Source organism: Heterodontus francisci, chromosome 32, assembly GCF_036365525.1.
Source record: "Heterodontus francisci isolate sHetFra1 chromosome 32, sHetFra1.hap1, whole genome shotgun sequence".
Classification (NCBI taxonomy): domain Eukaryota; kingdom Metazoa; phylum Chordata; class Chondrichthyes; order Heterodontiformes; family Heterodontidae; genus Heterodontus; species Heterodontus francisci.
The window spans coordinates 19967185-19990564 of NC_090402.1; the positions used below are offsets into that span (position 1 = coordinate 19967185).

At 42.2% G+C, this 23380-nt stretch overlaps 1 protein-coding gene across 7 annotated transcripts in view; it reads right to left on the bottom strand.

The window, feature by feature from the left end:
- The window catches only part of ralgps1 (Ral GEF with PH domain and SH3 binding motif 1), a 650997-nt gene that overhangs the window by 36232 nt on the left and 591385 nt on the right, over window positions 1–23380 (bottom strand). For all 7 annotated transcript variants that reach the window (XM_068012423.1, XM_068012421.1, XM_068012419.1 and 4 more), the window contains one exon: window positions 15082–15208. In XM_068012423.1, coding sequence (XP_067868524.1) covers window positions 15082–15208 — 127 coding nt within the window. The remainder of the gene's footprint in view (window positions 1–15081; window positions 15209–23380) is intronic.

Here is a 23380-nt window from a genome sequence, read left to right on the forward strand (position 1 = left end):
TAGTGCCTTTAAGTAATCAAATGCTCCAAGGCACTTCATAGGACTGTTATAAAACAAAATGTCACCGAACCTCATAAGGAGATATTAGGTGAGATGACCAAAGCTTGGTCAAAATGGTATGTTTTAAGAAGTGTCTTGTGATGGAAATCACACCTGCCAAATGGAAACATATTAATTTTTTCATATGGAACACTACTTGAACTTTTTTTTTAACTGGGCATTACACATAACTTGTTTAATAAAAGACCACACAGTCGAATAGCTGAAAACATGGTTGCACATTTGCATTCGGAGAGACAGTTGAATAGAGAGACAATGGGAGTGCTCACTGATCCAATTAACAAGATTGGTCTGGGCAATCATGATAATTAACATTCTTTGTGTAAGAGCCAGAGCTCTACACCCCGAGTGTGACTGGAGAACTTTGAGAATCAACAACCCTCGCAGAAGATGCTGTCTCAAACAAAGAGATGGTCACATGACTTACCCGCTGGCAGACTGGAGACTATTTGAATTCTGCTTCACAGAAAGGTTTTTGGAGACTGCAACTGAACTCAATGGATAAAGCACCTCTCTGTCTCTCCCTCCAGCAAAGTCCCAGGAAAGCCACGGTGGCAGTGTAAGCCTCAAGACTACAGAACATTACAGGCGACCACCGAGAAGACAACTGAAACCTCCCTTCGGCATTCTGGTACCAGAGAAGCAAGTCTGAAAGTGTACACTCGGCCCCAGGGAGAACTCCAAGACCTCAACTTCAACCAAGGAATTTACAGCAAAAACAAAAGACAGTAACTGAATTCCATTTATTACCAACCCTACTTCAACCACCCCCAATTCCTTCTCCCCCTCTATTGATTTTTGTGTGTTTCTCTCGTATACATGCTAGCGTGGTTGCGTCCCATGCTTTAGTAACTTTAACCGAGTTAAAGTGAAAAGGCTAATAAACTTACATCTTTCTTGTTTAAACCTAAGAAAACCTGGGTGATTGGTTCATTTGCAATTACAATTAGAGAGCAGTGAGCAAGGACTCACTGAGGTGGTATGCTAAAAAACACTGCGTTTTAAAAGGTAAATCCTGTTACAGCCAAACCAGGAAAGGGGCAAGAGGGGAGTCTGAGACCCTTTCCTCACCTAGTCATAACAGTCTTAAAGGAGGAGAGAGAGATTGAAAGGTAGGGAGGTTTAGCGAGGGTATCCAGAGCTTCGGGCCTGGATCTGAAGGCGCAGCGACCAATGGTGCAGTGATAAAAAATTGGGGATGTGCAAGAGGTCAGAATTAGAGGAGCACAGAGTTGTGTGGCTGGAGGAGATTACAGACATAGGGAGGGGCAAGGCCATTGAGGGATTTGAAAACAAGAAAGAGAATTTTAAAATTGAAGCCTTGCTTGACCGGGAGTCAATGTAAGTCAGTGAGCACTGGGGTGATGGGTGAACTGGATATGGGGTAAGTTAGGATACGGGCAGCAGAGTTTTGAATGACATCAAGTTTATGGAGGGTAGAATGTGGGAAGCTGGCCAGTAGTGCGTTGGAATAGTGAAGCCTAGAGGTAACAAAGGCATGGATGAGAGTTTCAGCAAACATAGTGCCATTGATTTTATCTTAAGATGAATATTCTAAACTAATTACTAGTTAATGACATGCAATGTTTGAATGTTCACCTTCAGTTCCCCTGATGACTTAGTGAGTTCATCAACAATAACTAGATAGGTTCAAGGTACAATCCTCAGTCTGTACTGTTAGCTGATCTCAGGCAAGGCTGTAATACAGACACTTAAATGAACCTTGGGTCTGACCAGGCTCCTCCTGCTCAGGATCATTATCCAGTGATTCCTAGAGAAAGTGGTGCGTGTGAATGTTGGGTGAAGTTGGTTCTGTCATTGGATTAACTAGAGACGTATTCATAGAGAGATACAGCACTGAAACAGGCCCTTCGGCCCGCTGAGTTTGTGCCGACCAACAACCACCCATTTATGCTAATCCTACATTAATCCCATATTCCCTACCACATCCCCACCATTCTCCTACCACCTACCTACACTAGGGGCAATTTACAATGGCCAATTTACCTATCAACCTGCAAGTCTTTGGCTGTGGGAGGAAACCGGAGCACCCGGCGGAAACCCACGCGGTCACAGGGAGAACTTGCAAACTCCACACAGGCAGTACCCAGAACTGAACCCGGGTTGCTAGAGCTGTGAGTCTGCGGTGCTAACCACTGTGCCGCCCACTAATATTTTTTCGTACCCTCTCTCTGCTCTTCACCACTGCTTCTAAATGCCTCCTGTTAAGTCAAATCACAACTTGTCAGAAGTGGGATTTGAACCCATGCCTCCAGAAGAGTCTGCGACCTGAACGTTGAAATTCCTTCAATGAATAATGAGAGATTGGTACTAGAGGATGGTGACGTGCCAAAGCGGTCAATTTTGGCCCCTAGAATATTCACCATTCTCTGGCCATACTCTATCCCTTGCCTCAAACTCACTCAGGTTGAACCGAGATAGTTTAACTTGAAGCCGAATTTTTAATTCCATGGCGTATCTATTGTCAAACCTGTTTATTTCCAGTTTTGCGACACTTCCTACCTCAGTCCCTTTACTATTGAAATCCTTATTCTTCCTTCGGTCACTTCTAGACTCGATTTCTCTCATGTCCTCCTCACTGTCGCCTCAGTCCAAAATTCCAATGTACTCAAAACACTGTCACTTATATCCTGTCCTACTTTTCCATCATCCCTCCCTAAACTGTCCCCCAACATATTAGGTTTTCAATTCTCATCAAATTCCTTCATGGCCTGACCTCACCCCAGCTGTGCCTCCTCCTCCAGCCTTAAATAACCTCCTGAGCCCTTCAGTTTCTCACTTTGGGCTACAGTCAGCCCTTCACTCTAACCACTGGTGGTGGCAAAGCCTTTGGATGCTCTTCTCTCTGGAACTCCTTCCCCAAACCCTTCTGCATCTCCTTAAAACCTTCTAAAAAAAAAAAACCCATCTATTTGAAACTCTTAGTCACCAGTCGTCTTCTCTTACTCCGGGGCCTGTCGCCATTCATCTCCCTCTTCCTAATTTGGGAAGCACCTGGAGATGATTCTTTAACATCAAAAGCGATGCAAGATTGCAAGCTGTTGTTGTCTATGGATTCATGCCCTGGGAAGGAGTCAAATACCTTTCGGACAGGATTGGAGGGAAGAGGAGGATACCAGCAGATACATTGACGAGAGGGAACAGACATTAAAAGCAATATATAAAAAGGAAACACTTTTTAAAACACGAGCTCAGTATTTCCATGGACACATCTTCAGACATCAGTTAAATGTAGTGTTTCCCTACATGTCTCGACACTTTTCCTCTTAGAGAGTGCCGCGCTATAGAACAGACACAGATATTAATGATTAAAAAAATAAATCAAACAACTGAAAGATTTCCTTTTGGCCCATGTTCTTTTATAGCCTCTTCTTATGGAAACATGAATAATTCTGACTGCAACCTGGCATGGGTCAGGCCACAGAACACAAAAGGGGCCACTGTGAGCCAAACATACTCATTTTTTTTTTTATAGGAAATGACTGTGGGTTAAAGGCTTTATTAGAAAATTGGGATCAATTATTTCATTGGTCATGAAACCATTAGGATTAAATAATTAATTCAGTCTGTTCAGTTCAGGGTGCGATATCATGGACTTCTGCACTGCAGGTAACATTGAGACCAGTAGCTGCTCAGTGGATGAGTTATACTGCCAGCTGTGCTGTTAAACGCAAGTGTAAAGCTTTGCTCAGAACTACAGTTACGTTTTTAGTGTTATTTAAGAGTCTGTTGGCAGAATGCCTGGGATCTTTTTTATTATTAAGGTGGTTTGTACCAGGTGCTGTTACACAGCTGAAACCTAACTGTTGCAAGGCCTTCTCCTTGCGGTTGTCTACAGTGTTTGCCAGAATCTGATGTGCCAAACTTCGCTTCTCCAACGAACGCACTGCAGATTTTTTGTTGTCAAAAACAAGTTTGCATAAATGCAGTACAACTGACCCGTACCACAACTTAATGTGTCTCGGGTGAAAATTGCAGTCGTAAACTAATATAGATTTCCATCAAGCCACATTAAATTGTGTAAATACAAGGACTGATCCATCACATCTCACGGACATGTGGCTTTTATAGTCTTAATTTTCTTCGGAGACTGATGTAATTGGAATTACAGCCCAGCCTCCCGGAGATTCATTCTGGAACATTATAATTTAATCATGCACCATAAGTGAGAGGAAATCGACATCTTACACATCGGGGCTGAAAAACATCAGCCAACAATCTCCCTCCTCCTTGCCATTACATTGTAAAACTTCACAGCTTAGAGTTTCCACTCGATTGCACAGGTTTTCGTCACTCGATCGCGTAACCAGTGCAAACGATTGCGGAATCTTACGCACAAATGACGTTTAGCATTAACTCAAGTTTCCACAATCTTTTGTGCTAGTTTGAGAAACGTCATGGTAGAAGCCAGCCCTGCCCACAAACCTGGCCATGCCCCCGATCGAATTAATCACCATTGCGAGTTTTCCATTTGGAGACCAGTACCAGCTCAGGAAGCACTGAGTTATACTGCCAGCTGTGCTCTCAGGTCAAGTGGAGCCTGTTAAACGCAAATGCAAAGTTTTGCTCAGGTCTACAGTTACATTTTTGTTATTTAAGAGTCTGTTGGCGGAATGCCTGGGGTCAGTGCGCCCTCGAAGGTGCGTGCATGGGCAACAACATGGAAAGCACCATGCAGGATGTTCACAAGTTGTCCCGTTGAAGATAATGGGCATGTGCGGCCACGCAAAAAAAAAAATTTAAAGGAACAGTGCATGGAAATGAACAGGGCACACACAACACTGCCTGGGATCCTTTTTGTCAATAAGGTGGAAACTGGTCTCACCCGCAGATTGAATTAATCAGTGGGAGATTTGCGGGCCGTCGCGGAGGCTCCGAAAATTAAGCTGGTTCTTTTGGCTGCAAGGTCACTAATAGGAACGGTTTAACAGTTTATGAATATATATATATATATATATATATATATATATATATATATATATATATATATATATATATTGTTTCAATTTACTAAGAAACTGCTGTATATCAATAGGGTTAGAAAATGTTTTCATTTTTTTTTTTAAAAATCATTTTCAGTAATTTAATATCACGTTCTTCGTGGGTGGTGGATTGACACGGTGATTAAAAATGTTTCTTTTTGACATGATAAACCTGTTTTCAGCTGCATTAATCAAACTGCACAAAGTTAGCATTCTTAAATATATCATGGAATATTTTTAAAGCAATTTTGTTTTTGAAAAATTTCATTTTAAGAATCTGCCCGATTGTGCTGGCTCGTGACAGATTTTATGTTTGGTGATGTGTCATCAATGAGTTTGACCGGAAACACAAGAGGAAATAAAAACAGTTCTCAAAATTGGCGCCATTTTGAGAGTCCCATGTAAACCCAGGGTAAAGGAGAAGAACATGTTAACACAACTTTTGTTGCATGGAAAATATTAAGTGTCAACCAAATTATTTCCAGAATCATTGAGAGTTAAGCAAATAGTCAAACTGATTAGAAGCGAGGAAGCAACAGTTCAATATATTTCTGAGACCATGGAGTACAAACATGGAAATAATAGGCCTAAAAGATAAATTTTAAAATGTTCAACTGAATTACTCTTCATATTGCCACCATGTATACAGTATATACGCAGTACAGCAGAATATAAAGAAAGGTATTTAACAGACAATATCACTTTTGTATGGGAGCTATACCTGGAGGTTTTAGAATTACAATGTGATAGACTAATGTAAGGGACATTTAGTTCGTTCATCTGATATTTCACTGTTTTAGCAGAGGCCTCAAACTGTTTAAAATAAATTGGAAAACCCATTCGCAAAAATGCCAGAGAGGAGAATTTCAGATGAACCATTAAAGTCTTCATTATTCCAGTGTCCCACGGAGCCATTTGAAAGCCAAAATATGACGCTGTTTAATAAGGCGAGACTGGTTTCCAACATTTAATTCGAACACTTCTGCTAAGAGACTTGATCTACCATCCAGATTCCAGGGATAGGCACCAACGTGTTGCACCATGGACATCGGACAAAATTATTGACTCAGCCACAGACATGGGTGCAATTAATCTGTATAGAAAGTGTACAGCCAACCTAATACCATTAAAATAAAGTCCAATTTAAAACACATTTTGCCCAATTTAGTGAGATACCCGGCATTGTTTTTACTTGCACAAGTAGTCAATATCCACCAGCACACTTGATGTAGTGATGCAGAGAATTTGGATAGATGTCCATCTATCAGGAGTGATCCTGATCTTTCTTTCTCTCTCCATCCCTCTCCACTCTCCCCCCTATGTGTCCCCCTTTCTCTCTCCCTCTTGTGTCCCCCACCCCCCTCTCCAGCCTCTAGTTCTAGCATTGCTTTCCTGTCCACTATCTGTTCTACTCACATCAACAGTCTCCAGGGATGATTTTGCAAGTCAGACACGGGCAATGAGCACTTGATCGACAGCTCCAGTCTTCCCAGTGAGTCCCACCTACCTCATGCTCCATCCCCTGCCCCACCCCCATTGAACAGCAGTCCTGATTGACAGCTCCAGTCTTCTCAGAGAGTCCCACCTACCCCGCAATCCTCCCCCTGCCCCATTCCCATTGGCCAGCACCCCCTGATTGATGGCTCTTGTCTTCCCAGAGAGTCCCACCTGCCCAGTGCTCCGATTCCATGGCAGTCCACTCGCAGGCAAACCATTCGCACTTTTGATTGGCGGGCCAGATATAAAACTTTGGCGGGCTGTAGGAACTAGCCCGATACCCCGATCTTTTGTAATTACTTTCACGCCTGATAATTTTAAATGTCTTGCTCCAAGCCTTTAAACTTGTGTTTTAAAACACGACTTTAAAGGCTTGGAGCAAGACATATAAAATTACCATGGACCTCAAAATTTTTTATCACAGACACTGGTGTCTGTGTACAGACATGTTGCCAGCCCCTGCCGGATTCAGTCTGGAGGCTTGAGATGTCTCACAAACTGGTGAAAAGTATTTCAACTCAGATGTCAGGAAAAAAAAAAAATCACTCGACGTAAATATCACAAATAATTGCTGTCCAGGATAGTGACAGGCTTTAGACGTGTTCAAAAGACAGTTGAACGCTGGGCTGAGTTCAGTGGGCATTTGCGCGTAAGTGGGCTGCGTGGGCTTTTCTCTTCTGTGACTTTTGTCTCCAAGTCTTGTGCCTTAATGGCTCTGGGTTAACAACACCTCTCTGCGTTTAATGTTTATTTCTTAAATGCTAAGAGATTAGAAAGTATAGATGTAGAAAGGGACCTGGGTGTTCTCATCAATAAGTCACTGAAAGCTAACATGCAGGTGCAGCAAACGATTAAGAGGGCTGATGGTATGTTAGCCTTTATGGCAAGAGGATTTGAGTAAAGGAGTGACAAAGTTTTGCTTCAATTATATAGAAGCTTGGTTAGACTGCACCTGAAGTGCTGTGTACAGTTTTGGTCCCCTAACCTTAGGGAGGATATTATTGCCATGGTGGGAGAGCAATGAAAATTCACCAGACTTGTTCCCGGGACGGTGGGACTGTCCTATGAAGAGAGATTAGGAAAACTGGGCCTGTATTCTCTCGAGTTTTGAAGAATAAGAGGTGATCTCATTGAAACCTACAAAATAGTTCAAGGGATAGTCAAGGTAGATGCAGGCAAAATGTTTCCCCTGGTTGAGGAGTCTAGAACCATGGGACACAATTTCAAAATAAGGGGGAAACCACTTAGGACAGAGATGAGGAGAAATTTCTTTACTCAGAGGGTTGTGAATCTTTGGAATTTTCTACCCCAGAGGGTTGTGGAAGCTGAGTCATTGAGTATGTTTAAAGCAGAGATTGACAGATTTCGAAATACCAATGACAAAGGGATATGGGGATAGTGTGGGGAAAAGGCATTGAAGTGGATGATCAGCCACGATCGTATTGAATGATAGAGCACGTTCAATGGGCTGAATGGCCTACTCCTGTTCCTATGTTAGCTTTTATTTTGGTGACATTGTGCTGACATCGTTGGGTGTGAAGGGGCAGCTGAGAGTTTCCATGACAAAGCAGTTGAACTCTTGCATGAGTGCAGGCTCGACAGTTACAGACATACTGGATGAGAGCCAATGAACAAAGAGTACACCTGGAGGTAGGATAAGCACATCTGGAAATGATTGATTAATCATCAACACATTTAAGCCTGGTGACTCATTCAAACTGCTCGCTGGATACAATAAAGCTGCTCACCAAGGAGACCCAGTTAAAAAAAAACAAACCCAATAAAAACAGCTTCTTATTGCGTACCTTGCAGCACTGCTGAAAACAAGTTATTGTCGGATTTTCTTTGAGGTGCATTGACCAGGATGCTGGAGGTACTAACCACGCTGTGATTAGTGAGTGGGAATTTCTTTTTAATCAGTACAGTGTCTTGTGATATATTGAATTTTGTACTCATCAGAGCGTGGTTCATTATCCGAGATTCCAGTTTTTAAAATTTTATTGGTTTACTCTGGTTAATTAGACCACAGGCCAAATACAGATTTACGTCACTTCTACTCTTGACCCTTCAATTCTGGTCTCAAAAAACCCTCAGCTCCAATTAATTCATACTTCTATTATCCCATGTCCTCTCAATGTGACGTCGCCATTCAGTAAGGTTGCCAACTCTACTTGAACATATTCCTGGAGGTTGCACCAACTCCCGCCTCAGACTGCCCCGACCCCACGCACCTGCCATTGGTCACTCAACATGTCCATCTTCAAGGCGTACCATCTTGCCCAGCCAATTGGAAAATGAAAAGACTGTTCATCATCCAATTGGATGATTTTTTTGACTTGTCGGTCAAACAGCCCTTTCTCCCATTAGCATTGTTTACAACTAATAAACAGAAGTGTTCAAAGAAAATGAAAAAAAAAATTTTTTTCAATGCCCTTGCCATGTTTCTCATGATTTGCTCACTTCTGTGCCCAGGAGATTAATCTTCAATTCCTGAACAGTACAGGCCAATCCTGAAGGGCTGACAATGGTAACACTGAGTGGCAATTAGTGCTGAATGTTTCTACTGCCACCTAACTCCCCCCCCCTCCCCAAACCTCTGAGACTCATGCCACTGTGTAAGTGTGTTGAGCCTACACGAACCATTTCTCATGGGTTTTTGGGAGCAGAGAGAGATAGCTCGATTTTAACTACATTCCGCCTGGAAGAAACCAGGAGTTTGGAGGTTCATTTTATCCTCTTCACTCCTTCTTCGGTCTGGCCCTCTGTAACTGTAAATTGTGGGTGGCAAGGACACCCACCCCAAGCTGGCGTTACCCTCTTTAAAGATGCAAATCCAGTTACAATTAAGTCATCAAGACCCAATCTGCCACTTTAACCCAAGGTCTAAGCAAAGGAAGCAGGGGGCTTCTCTGCGAGGCCAAGACTGTCGGGAACGGCAGCCAGTGCAAGTCGAGGCCGAGTGAGGTGGATTAGGGTCAGAGAGTCAGCAAGCAGCATGTTTGTGGGGCCCGGCTGGTTAAAATTGGCTGAGCCTGTCTGCCGCCACTCCCAGGCTGGCACACCACTCGCTCGGCCAGGTTCCTGCCCAGAGTGTCAATGTGGATTTCAAACCAGGTGTTAAAAGATGAAAGAACCCTCCTGCAGGCAGAAGGAGGGGGAAGAAGAGACAGACAAACAGGATGGGTGACAGGGCTTTTTTGGGGGGGGGGGGGGGGGAGGGAGGAAGATGGGTGCACGGCCGACGGGGTGGGTGACAGGCTAATGCGGTGAGACACGGGCAAAGGCAATGCTGCTCGATAGAGACTTGGCGGAGATGGGAAGGAGGTAGACAGAATGTAACTAAGCTATGCTGTTCGACTAGGGAGGGGGACAAAGGAAAAGCGGAGACCGATATAGAGGAGGGGAGGGGAAGATGAGACAGAAAGAGGTGGTGAGAGAGAGACGGGAAGGAGTATCAGACAGTCGACAGTGGTTGGGGGGGAAGTGGGGTGTCATCTGCAGGGCCTTCAAAGCAGTAAATCCCACAAAACAATCGGGGCACATTATGATTCCAGAGGAAGGCGGTCAGGTCACTACCCTGCAGGAGCTAGAAAAGGAAGAGAAAGACTGTTCCAGAAGTGAATGGAAGCAGTGCACAGTGTGGGTCCACAAGATGCTGTTTTAACAGGCACAGGAACAAGAGAACATTGGGTTGGAGGCCAAGAATGGTGAACCTGATTGGAACAAAGAGATGGGGAATGGAGGGGGGGGGGGGGGGGGGGGGTGGAGGAGGGGAGGACCAGAAGCAGCTGTGATCAGCCCATCACATCAAAAACAAATATAGTCAAGCATTAAAATTAAAAATACTGCTACAGTAATAGTTGAAACAGAAAATAAGGATTTCAATGGAAAATTAAATGAACATTCTCCCTCGAGAGCTGGAGAACAAATGTGAAAGGCAGGCTGGAGACCCTCTGCAGAAGAACGATGAATAAGTCTTGGCATGAAATGTTATATGAAAAACATAATTTATGTAGTTAAAATACAACGAAACTAACCATCTAAATCCATCATGGCAGCGAGATTTGGAGCGGAGAAGAGATTTCTCTAGTGCTCCACTCACTGGTCAGACAGGGGAACTGCAAGCAGATCTAATGACATTCTTAAGATATTTTAGAGTCACAGCCTATCACATTCACATGAAAACCCCCATTAAAAGTGTGCCATGGCAGACATAACCCGGCGTGGACACAAATAATGTGGAAAAAAAACAAATGTTCACACTGGAATTTTCCATGGAAAGATGACATGACTGCCCATTTTACTATTTGTCAGTAACTGTATAGTTGTGTACTAGTTGGAGATATTATATAACAAGATCAAGAAAAATAAAATTTGTGCTTCCGAGCTGCACAAAAATACGACAGGCCACTGCCACCTGGGCTTACCCCTCACAGCCTCCCCCGCCCCACCCCAGAAAATGCCATGGGCTGGCTTGGTATTGGAGCCAGTCAGCGTTCGACAGGCCCTGCCCAACGAGTTGCACTGGAATCCCATATGGTGCTTTCAGCTCGCTGCTTTCATTCAAGTGAAGCCCATTGCCAAATTTTTACTCCAAGCTGGAGTCGACCAGCGTGCGGCACCAACGCTGATTTGCCTCAGAGTTTGTTTCTTCTCTCGTGCACCTCCGTTTTTCCCCCTTCCCCAGTTCGCTACCTTTCTAAATGCCCTTCAGGCGTAACATCCAAGTTCTGATGAAGAGTTCACATTTGAAGCGTTAACTTATCTTTTTCCACAGATGCTGCCTGACCTGTTGAGCGTTGCCAGCATTTTCTGTTTTTGCTTCAGATTTCCAGATTAACTCTGCAGGGTTCTTTCTCTCGAAACTATGATTCACAGCCCACTCCTACATCTATTTTTGGGGCTAAAATATTTTGAATTGTCCAATATATTTCAATTAAGCAAAGTAGGAAATTGGTGCAAAAATGTCAGTTGCTAGATAATTCAAATGAAGCAATGAGAAAGGTAAACTGCACCAATCTCAGCGAGGAGTGTTCTTAGCTCCACTTGCTGGAAGGGTGCGTGACTATGAGGAAATCATTTTTAGCTTTGCCACAGAGTTGTACCAAGTGCAGAGCAGCAGAGGTTTTGATGAGACAGGGTTGCCTCCTCCGTATAGGTACACACTCCCAATGTTGTAGGTGAATGGACAGGAAAGTGTACAACAGAACAATTAGATATTTAGGGTCCAAGTGCTTCCTTCCTCCAACATTATTACTGGAAGTAATACAAAACTATTACCTCCTTCAGGCAACAAACAACAAATGTGACTGAGTGCTAGACAAAATATTGTAGGAATCCAATTCCTTTCAAGCTTATGCGTCTAGATTATTCCCATTAATTCCTATTGTGGTTTTATAAATCCCACTTTATCTCTACCCAAGCAGCCGGCACAGAAACGATGGGCCAAAGGGCCTGTTTCTGTGCTGTATAACTCTATGATTCTAAGTACTTTCAATAGAAAGTAACATTAATATACTGAAAGAGAAGATAAAAAGCAATGTGAGCTGTCTGGGGAAATCTGCAAGTCTGAAACAGTTAAAACCTCTTCCATTCCTCCTGCAAAACTCTTCACTCCTGAGACAAGATGCCTCGAGACATGAATCATTAGGATTGAGAGCTCAGAGAGGTGCATCAGTTTTTCCAGAACTCATCCCTGACATTTATTAATCTCATACTTTCATATCGCAATCTCACAAAAAATAACTGCAGGCATGGCTCAGAACAAGACTGTTTGGGCTGTAAAGAGTGTGATACATCTGAGGATTACTGCTTAGCACCAGAGGTGATGAATGGGTCTTTACTTCGGAACTAGCAACTTCTATGTGCATGGGACAAGCCAATTACCAATAATCACCTCTGTCCAAATTTAACAATCATCTGATATTAAAACCAACTGGAAATCAGAAATGACAATCATTTTAAACTAAATTCTTGTAAAGCAACAATGGCATAAAACAATTACTAGCAAAACCATTCAAGACGAGTTTTCCACAAAAAAAAATCCCACATGTTTGTGCCTGCTTTGCCTTTTGTACCTGCCACTGTATTATCTGACGGCTGGTATACTTAGCTAGAAATAAGCAGTGATAATTGCACACTTCAGCAGAGAATTGAGCCAAGGGATCAGTGGAGGGGGAGGTTACTTTTCTCCTCACCTGGCTATATCTTCCACCACTTGTCCCACCATGTCTGACGCAGTGGCAGTGCGACGTTTATCACCACATCACATCTTGGCCTGAACCCCCTACTCCTCTGGCACTTTCTCCTCCTTTGAGCATCTCGCCTTGTTCCACACCTCTCATCTTTCTTTCAAAATACTCATTCTCTACCGCCCTCCTAAGTACAAGAAAAATTTTCTAACTGAGGTATCTTCACTGCTTTCCTCCCTTAGCCTCTGAACCGAGCGATTTCCCACCCTTGGTGATTTCAACCTCCATCTCAACTCATCGTGTTCTCACTCCTCAGAGTTCACTGCCCTCTTACCCTTCCTAAATCTCTCCCTGCATGTAAACTCCCTGACCCATATTCATGGCCGTGCCCATGACCTTGCTATCTCCCGCTGTCTTGCTAGTCCTATTGTATCAATCACAGATAAGGTTCCTCCATTGTTGCTAAATTATCAGTCTGCTTCTCCAACATCCAGTACTGGATGAGCAGCAATTTCCTCTAATTAAATATCTGGAAGAATGAGGCTATTATTTTTGGACCCCGCTCCAAACTCTGTTTACAAGCTACCGACTCCATCCCTCCCCCGGTAACAGTCTGAAATTAAACCAGTCTGTTCGCAATCTTGGTGTCATATTTGACCCTGAGATGAACTTCCAACCACATATCAGAGCCATCACTAAGAATGCCTATTTCTGCCTCCATAACATTGCCCGACTTTGTCCCATCTCAGCTCATCTGCTGCTGAAACCCTCATTCAAGCCTTCGTTATCTCTAGACTCGACTATTCCAATGCACTCCTGGCTGGTCTCCCACATTCTAATCTCCATACACTTGAGGTCATCCTACACTCTGCTGCCCATGTTCTAACTTACAGCAAGTCCCGTTCCACTATCACCCCTGGACTCGCTGACCTATATTGGCTCCCAATCAAACAACATCTTGATTTTCAAATTCTCAGCCTTGTTTTTAAATCCTTCCATGGTCGTGTCCCTCCCTATCTCTGATCTCCTCCAGCCCCATACCCTCCGAGATATCTGCACTCCTCTAATTTTGGCCTCTTGAGCATCCCTGATTTTAATCGCTCCACCATTGGTGGCCACGCCTTTAGCTGCCTGGAATGCCAAGCTCCGGAATTCCCTCCCAACACCTCTCCGCCTCTCTTTCCCCCTTTAAGGCACTCCTTAAAACCTGCCTCTTTGACCAAGCTTTTTTTGGTCATCTGACCCAACATCTCCTTTTGTGGCTGAATGTCATTTTTTGTTTTTTTAATGTTCCTAAGAAGTGCCTTGGGACATTTTATTACATTAAAGGCGCTATATAAATATTAGTAGTTGTTGACGTTATAGGTGGTACAATCCTTAAATTAGCATCATATGGTATCAATTTAAGAATGCATGAAATACAAGCAGCAGTCGGCCATAATGGCTCCTCCCTCACATCTGCTTCGCCATTCAATAAATAATGGCTGAACCTCGACATCAACTCCAGTTTCCCGTCCTCTACCGTTATCCTCGATTCCCCTAGTGCCAAGAATCTATTGATCTCAGTCTTGAATACACTCAATGATGGAGCATCTACAGCCCTCTGGGGTAGAGAATTCCAAAGATTCACAACCCTCTGAGTGAAGAAATGTCTCCTCATTGCCAGTCCAAAATGACCAATCGCCCACCCTGAGACGATATCCCCTAATTCTTGACTCTCCCGTCAGGGGAAGCCACTTCTCAGCATCTACTCTGTCAAAACCTCTTCAGAATTTCATGTGTTTCAATAAGATCACCTCTCAACTTCTTCTAAACTCCAGAGAATATCGGCCAATTTTACGCAATCATACTTTGACACCAAATTACCACCATATTTATGAGACTGCGGCTGCTATAGTGATGCTGACTATTGTACACAATGCAGCAACAACTCAGCATAGATTAATCATATCCTATGGCAGAAGAGTGTTTAATGGAAGAACCATTTATATTATATCTTATAGCTGTGCATTGGTATTCACTTATATGAATTGGAGCAGTGCATTGACCTTTCAAGCACTTGTCATGATTGATGTAACTCTCTGGAATGGAATTTCCGCCATTCTCTCAACAGGGGAGAAAATTTCAGCCACGAGGAACATTTTCCACTCAGAGTAATAGATGTTTAGGGAGAAGAGGTAATCCATTCAAATTTCATAAACAATTTCCTCACTGCGGAATACACCAAACTAAGCAGGTTTTTAAGGCTGAGACGAGGCATTAATCGTCCAAACTGTTCTCAGCATGACTCGAGAAAACTCTCTCGAGGTCGAAGTAATACTTTCACCCACTTGTTTCCCAGACTGTGGCTCTTTCTGTGTCTGGGCACCGGGGGAGTGTTCAGGCTGCCCGCTACTGAGGCATCAGGGCATGTTGGTCTCCGACTGTATCTCACCGAGGCCGAAACCTCTGAGGGTCCTGAAAGAAATAAGAACAATCATTGACAACAAATACCTTGTTAGGAGTGATAAAATTAATCTCCAAATTTAAACTCAGGCTCTTGAATCAATTTCTCTTATTGCATAATAAGGATATGTTAATTAACAGTCATCAGTTTTGTCGTCTGTAAGTACTGTGAAGAGCAGGGGAGTTCTCCCCGGTGTCCTGGTCAATATTTATCCCTCAATCAACATCACAAAAACAGATTATCTGGTCAATATCACATTGCTGTTTGTGGGAGCTTGTTGTGCCCAAACTGGCCGTGCGTTTCCTGCACTACAATAGTGTCTACACCTCATTGGGTAGTAAAGCACGTTGAGATGTCCAGTGGTCATGAAAGGCACGATATAAATGCAAGTCATTCTTTTCTTATTCTATCGTCAGTGGCATATATGAAAATCCATGGTAAACCCAGGAACAAACTGGTTTTTACAATGATTTCTATTAGTTACAGCTTAAACAAAACAGACCATTGATTGAGACAAATACAATAATGTAGGGCATACTGATCATAAATACAGATCCCCTTAAAGCGCATTATCTTCACGAAAGAGTGTTTGGCAAACCTGTAAGAGGTATCTGTTTAATAATAAATATAGCAGATATGTCACAGCGATGAGAACTAATGGAGTCTTCTTACACATGGAAGAGACTTGTTTGATTGTTAATTACTTTTCTAATAGTTTGCACTTACATCTGACATATTGCTCCAGGAGAGAGAAAATTCCAGAGTCCAGAGAAATTTAGATTTATAAACTGTACTCCGCGGAGTCCAGTATAGTATACTATAGTAACAGTATAAACGCAAGAATTGCTGGACATCTATGTAATCTGATACTCACTCAATGCACAGACATTACACAATAAGCGACTACACTGATAGATCATCATTCAACTGGGCACGGATAACTATCACACGAAGCAGCCTCATAAAAACAGTTTTATTTTTTCATTCATGGGGTGGGCATTGCTGGCATGGCCTGCATTTATTGCCCATCCCTAATTGCCCTCGAGAAGGTGGTGGTGAACTGCCTTCTTGAACCACGGCAGCCTGTGTGGTGTAGGTACACCCACAGTGCCGTTAGGGAGGGAGTTCCAGGATTTTGACCCAGCGACAGTGAAGGAACAGTGATATAGTTCCAAGTCAGGAGAGTTGTGATGTGGAGGGGAACTTGGATGGCGATAGTGTTCCCATGTGTCTGCTGCCTTTGTCCCTCTGTGTGATAGAGGTATACCATTACATATACGGATATGACTGACTTGCCCACGCTAATAAGGAGAACACATTGATATGTAATACATAATGCATTCAGGAACTCAAAGATCTATGTGAATCACTGCATTGCAACTCATTGGTCATTCCTTGCCAACATAAAAGAACCTTACCCTCTGGCGAGAGCACAGGGAAACCCAGTGTATTTATTGCAGGAAATGAGAGCTTCTTAATGCACAGTACACCACTGTTAGCCTGGACATTTATCATAAAATGTTAAAGCAACTTAGGTCATCTGAAAACAATGCCTGGATAAGAGCCTAACCACACTGCTCAAAGATAAAATTAATGTTGACAAAACTGTTTATTGTTTTGTGACAAGGTTCATTTCTGAAGCTTTAGATTCCAACTGCAGTAACCATGGGAGGCTGGTGTTTACTCAATTATTGCCGTAACATTATATTAAACTAATTTGGAAATGTATTTCATACCAAAGCTGCCATTTTGGTTTCAGTATTGATGGAAGTGCCTTCAGATAGTGATTGCTTAATCGTCAACCAAAAACCTTACTAAGCTCATATCAAAATCATGTTTTTTTTTTATAAGATACCACAACAATTGAGAAACTCTAATACCTTCAATACAGTTCTTGGTCCACTGCTGTGGTTGAATGATGACTCCTCCCCACATCGTGCCAATCACTCCAGTGTGCTATGCAGAGACTTCTGGCCCCGAGCTAATTTTTTTCCTCCCCTGAAGACGTTGCCTCCTCGTACCAGTTGCCCTCTGGTACTTCACCCAAATAGCCATTATTCATATTCAAAACTTTCACTTGGCTATTCAACTGCAACAGGCATCACAATGGAGCCCAATTTTGGTACTGGGCAGCAATTAGGAACTGAAACCTTAGTTGATTTTTTTTTTTCTTCTGTAATCCTGTGGCACTGAGATGTCCTTCCCACCCAGTGCTGCTCCAGCTGAGATCCTCCGCCCACTAAAGACTGGGGATTGAACCTGCCACCTCTCTGGTCCAGTGAGGGCAGACAAATTGTGTCCTGCTCATCTTTAGATACGATTATTTGTTCTTTATTTTAAATCAATGTATAAAGTATCAGATACGACTTCCTGTAGATTTACAGCCATTTCCTCCTGTACTTCAAACCAAGCGGCCACTGTGACCATGGATTGAATTTAAACATTTATTTAATATAATGCAATGATTAGGACACAAATGAGCATGCAAAAAAAAATGAAATTTATGACCCAGTGCAGAAGCCACCAGTCAGGTAAGTTCAGAGCAGCAGCAGCTCAAATCTACATTGTGGGGCCTGGAGGAGGTTCACATACCATGCTGTCCTCCGCTGGATATCTGGCAGGTTTTATTGAGCTTGGTGTCTGAGAAAGTGCCTGTCTCCATAGGCTTCAGGGTCCTCTTGAAGTGATAGGACCCCCAGTTTGCATCTATTAATGAGGCTCCCACCTATAAGATTTCCTGTTCTTATATATTTATGATTTGGTTTATTCTCATATCATTAAGGTTTTTGCTTTCTTTTCCCTTAGAAACAGCTTGTAGACTTGTACTCTAGCTGGAAATAATAAATTGGTTAAGTTGCTCATTCCCAGAATTCTTCAGATTATGGATGACTTTAAACAAGAAAAAAGGTTTGTCAGCAAGGAGAGGTCTTTGTTAACAAAGGAGCTGAATAATGATCTCCCAGGTTAGTCTATATCATAGAGTAATGAATAATGACAGCATGAAAGGAGGCCATTTGGCCCATCGTATCCATGCCAGCTCTGCAAGAGCAACTCAGCTAGTCCCTGCCCTTTCCCATAGCCCTGCAATGTTTTTTTTCTCTTCAGATGCTTATCCAATTTCCTTTTGAAAGCCACCATTGTATCTGCCTCCACCGCACTTTCAGGCAGTGCATTCCCGATCCTAACCACTGGGAAACAAAAAAGACAATGATCAGCAGATCAATTACTAAACTGAGAAACAACTCCTTTTTAAGGGATGGCTGTGCATGACTAGAGCCCTATAAATATCTTAAACTTTCAGTTATCACGAAGGTGCTTCCATTATTAATATTTTTGAGGACTCGTGTTTAGAAGATTGTGAAAATTGGTTCATTTGAAAGACCGAGAAGATTCCTGGATTTATCTTTTTAAAAGGGTTACTGAAAGGACACTTTGGATTTTAAAAAAATACTTACTGGACGAGACAATGAAGTGCTAAAATAAACATAAGGAGCCTTGCTGGCTATTGGAGTTGTTTACAGAAAAGTCACATGCCTAGGTTTTTGGTTGTCAGGAGTTTTTGGCTCTCTGATTTGGGCTGAAACTGTTTGAATGCTCAGTTGGTGTGTAGCCCGCTATGAAAGAAGCCACCCAACTCATCATTTTCCACCTGTTTTGGAAAATCTTCTGAGAATCCAGTGTGATAGCTGAAACCACTGATGCAGTAATTCTCTTGAAAAGCCTGCAAGACTACTCCTCTGCGTCTCCTGAACAGAACTGCTCCAGAAAGATCCCCGTGACAACCATCTATGTGTACCCAGATGCCAGACCAAAGGCCATCTGGAACATCCCATATCTTATTCTTTTACTTCAAGAATCGACAATAACTTGGCCAAAAGTGTTATTTTTTAGAACTTGATCTCTGCAGAGCCAGGTTTTTCATTTTCTTTTTAAAAATTTAACTGGTGTGTGTGTGTGCACGTGTTTTAGGATATTTTAGTAGGGTATATATTTATACTTTCATATTTCAAACCGTGTGTTAGTAAGCTTTGCATCTTTATTGAATAAGTCTTGTTCTATAATAAATTAATAATTTTTTTTTATTAAAGAAACCTGGCTGGCGGATTTCTTATTCTGAAACTAATATAAAGTATATAATTGGCCATATTGTTATCTGGGTAAATCATTTAAACATACTTGTGACCAGTGGAGTAGTGGAACCAGAGAAAGACCCTGCATTCCTCCAACTTTGGTGATAACAATTCAGAGAGACAAGAATAATAACGTAGGTTGCATTCTCTGCAAAAGCATGTAATGTTGTTTCTGACTATTGCTCAAGAGATTGAGTGCGCCAAGATTTGGTCAAACTCAATAAAGATCCAAAAACTTTACAAACCTCAGTCAGGCAGGCACCTCAGCTGCCAAAAAAGGTGTTAAAATAGCACCAGCGGGAAATGAGGTCTAAGTATTGGATTTTAACTCCTGTTCCATTCCGTTTTCCCTGGGCAGAGAGTGTTAAAATTCCACTATAATCTAACTGGATATTCCCGAGCAGTACTCAGTGACCGTTGCACGGGCATTAAACTGATGTCTGATCGATCCAATCAAGTGAAAATTAACGATCCCTTGGCACTAATCAAAGGGCTGCAGGGAGTTCTGCCCAAGAGTTTGCGATCAACCAACATCACAAAAACAAACAACTTAACCGGCTTCTCATCCCATGGCCATTGGGGAGATGATTCAGGTGCCGAATGGCTGCTGCATTTCTCTACCTAACTGCAGGCATTTCATTCCAAATGTCATTCATTATATAAGGTGATTCGAGACATTTCAATGTACTAAGGTGCTATATAATGGGGGTCTCAGATCAATTTCAGTCTTCCTATATGCTGCCTCTCAATCATATTTTAAAAGCTTTCATTCACATTCAATCACAGGAAACAGTCTCAAGATTGCAATCTTGATTTCTGAAAGCAGACAGCACATTTCAAAGTAAAGGTTTCCAAACTAGTGAGAAGGCCATATACAGCCGTTTCGGTCAGTTAATGTCATTGAATTAACCTCAAAAAAGCTGCTATTTTTAATTGAGTGCTTCACTAAAACTGAATTCTCTCCAAGTTAACAAACTTCGAGTCTTAACACTCAATCAGCTGACATAATATAAAGAAACTCCTGATATAGTGAACAAAAATTGCAACAGTCAAGATTCGCTATGGCATGATTCTACTGTTTCAGCTAAACTAGTGGATACTGTGTAAGCTAATATTTCGCGACTGCTTGTAAATTAACGACCGATAAACTACGTAACATATTGAGCAACAATTGACAGAAAATAGAAGTTGTGAAAAGATTAGTGAAATAAAAAGCAAAGAGAGGCAGAAAATTTCAGCTGATCCCACGAGGATATGTTAGTTTGAATCTGTGGTATTAACGTATCAAAATCTAACAGCGCAGGAAGAGGCCATTTGGCCCATCATCCCTGTGCTAGCTCTGTGAAAGAGCTACCCAATTGATCCCAATCCCCTGCTCTTTCCCCATAGCCATGCAAGTTTGCTCCCCTTCAAGTATTCTCTTTTGAAAGTTACTATTGAATCTGCTTCCACTACCCTTTCAGGCACTGCATTCCAGATCATAACACTGTGGAAAACATTTTCTCCTCATCTCACCTCTGACTCTTTTGCTAATTATGTTAAATCCTTGTCCTTTGCTAACCGACTCTTCTGCCAGTGGAAACTATTTCTCTTTACTTACTCTGTCGAAAATCTTTATGATTTTGAATTCCTACATTAACTCTCCCCTTAACCTCCTCTGCCTGAAGCAGAACAATCCCAGCTCCTCTACTCGCTCCACATAACCAATGTCCCTCATTCCTGGTACCATTCCAGTAAATCTCCTCTTCACCCTCTCCTAGGTCTTGGCATCCTTTCTGAAGTGTGCTGCCCAGAACTGGTGACAATACTCTACCCGAGACTTAACCAGGTTGAGCATAACCTCCTTGCTTCTGTCCTCTGTGCCTCTATTTATAAAGGCCTCCCTGTTCCTGTGCCCCCTTTAAAATTGTACTATTTCAGTTACATTGCCTCTCCTTATATAACTCTTTATTACACAACATTGAGCAATGCAAAGGTTGCTGCATTAAATGTTAATGTCCTGGGATAAACAGCAGTCTGACTTCTATGTTCCCACTGTTACAGTCTACGTGAGATCCTTCCCCCGCTGCTTCTAACTGCCTTACCATCCATCAGTGGGCTATTCAGGAAACTCTGCCTCTGTAATTTTCCACAGATGTCCACCTCTAGTCTGTTCAACAGCATTTATACAGAAGTAACTGATGTTATACATTTTCCATCACCACCCCCAGTGTTTTACTCTGTTAGCGTGACTGTGGGCAGGAAAGCTTAATGGGCATCAGAAGTCAGTCTTGCACACTCCTTTTAAAGGTTCTTATCCAATCAGATACCACACTGTTTCTCATCTAATTAAAGTGTTCTTTATTCCCCTGAATTTTGTCTTCCTCTCCTGATGGTGCTTCACACTGGGTTATATTTCCAGAACTTTACACTAACCAAACTATATTACAGCCATTGGAAGATGATATAAGACAAGTTACCGAAACTAAATGGTATTTGCCACAAATTATCGATCAGTAGAAGAAAACTTTCAGTTTGAACATCATCACGCTGAAGACAGAAGATATAGAATTTGCATTGATATGGTGCCATTCAAGTCACAGTGGCGCAGTGGTTAGCACCGCAGCCTCACAGCTCCAGCGACCCGGGTTCGATTCTGGGTACTGCCTGTGCAGAGTTTGCAAGTTCTCCCTGTGACCGCGTGGGTTTTCGCCGGGTGCTCCGGTTTCCTCCCACAGCCAAAGACTTGCAGGTTGATAGGTAAATTGGCCATTATAAATTGCCCCTAGTATAGGTAGGGGGATGTGGTAGGAATATGGGATTAGTTTGGTTTTTGGTTTTGGCCCAAAATGGCTGTTATTTTCAAAACATAACATCCCATTGAAAACAGTTATTGCCAGTATGGCGTTTAATACTTGAAACATAAGAATGTGTGCACTGTGACAATCCTCTGACAGCCTGCACACTCTAATTTGATAAGGTTCTAGATCATATACTTTACATACCAAGGCATGCACAATTAGGCCTGCATATTCAGTCTTCTGCCATTATTAACATTTGGTGAGTTTTGACCTTTTGTTAGAACCCATTTCCACCAGAATGACTCGCTATACTGCAGCTTGAGAACTTATGTGAATGATTGCTGATCTGTCACTGCCTCTTTGAATTGCTGTCATATTCATTAAAAGCTACGTTTACATTTGGGATTAATGAAAATAAACGTTACTGTTAGCTACTTGAACCTAGCAGAAAAGTTAGCTAAGCATTAATTTGCTTATTTCACTCTGTGTGGAATCTTATATGCCTCGAGGACAAAATTGTGTTTTCATATGAGCAGAAGGATATATTTAATCTTTAAATATGCAGAATGACCATGTGAAACAATAAATGTTTAAACCACAAACTATGGTTGTCATGGTGATTATGACATTCAATCAGATAATTGTTTTAAAGGCTTTGAATGAAGTGTTTCACAAGACTGAGATTTGGAAAGGCCCCTGTATGTTTCACCCTTAAAGAAAATGACGCAGATATCAATAAGATTAATATTCATCTCAATGCTATAAGGAACTGCTTTAAAAATCAAGCTTTAATTAAGTAGAATTGAGTTGCATTTCTGAGCAATTGATGCATATTTGCAACTAAAGGGACAACAGAATCTGTCAAACACCCAGAAACAAGGTACAAGTACATGACATTCATACCACATACTTGTTGGAAGTTGTAGCGGACATATGTATTATTACAAATTACAAAGGACATTTTTGTTGGTCACAATTTCTCGTTTAACAACGGGCAGTTAAGCCATTTCACAAGTCTGCCAGAGAGGAGGGATATTGCATTGTGTTCATACCAGAGCCAGACTTCATTACTGGGACAGGTTAGGAAAGGTCACCTGAGGAGATAACTAAAATCCAGAACCATTCGTCCATCACTCCACAACAAACTGGTTGTTATAAGCTCAAGGGCTAAGCCCGAAATATTGAACTTTGCAAAATCATACTCAACAGTCAGTCGCCAGTGCAACCTAATCACTGAGCTGGCCCATTGTGAGAAATTGTTATAATACCTTAA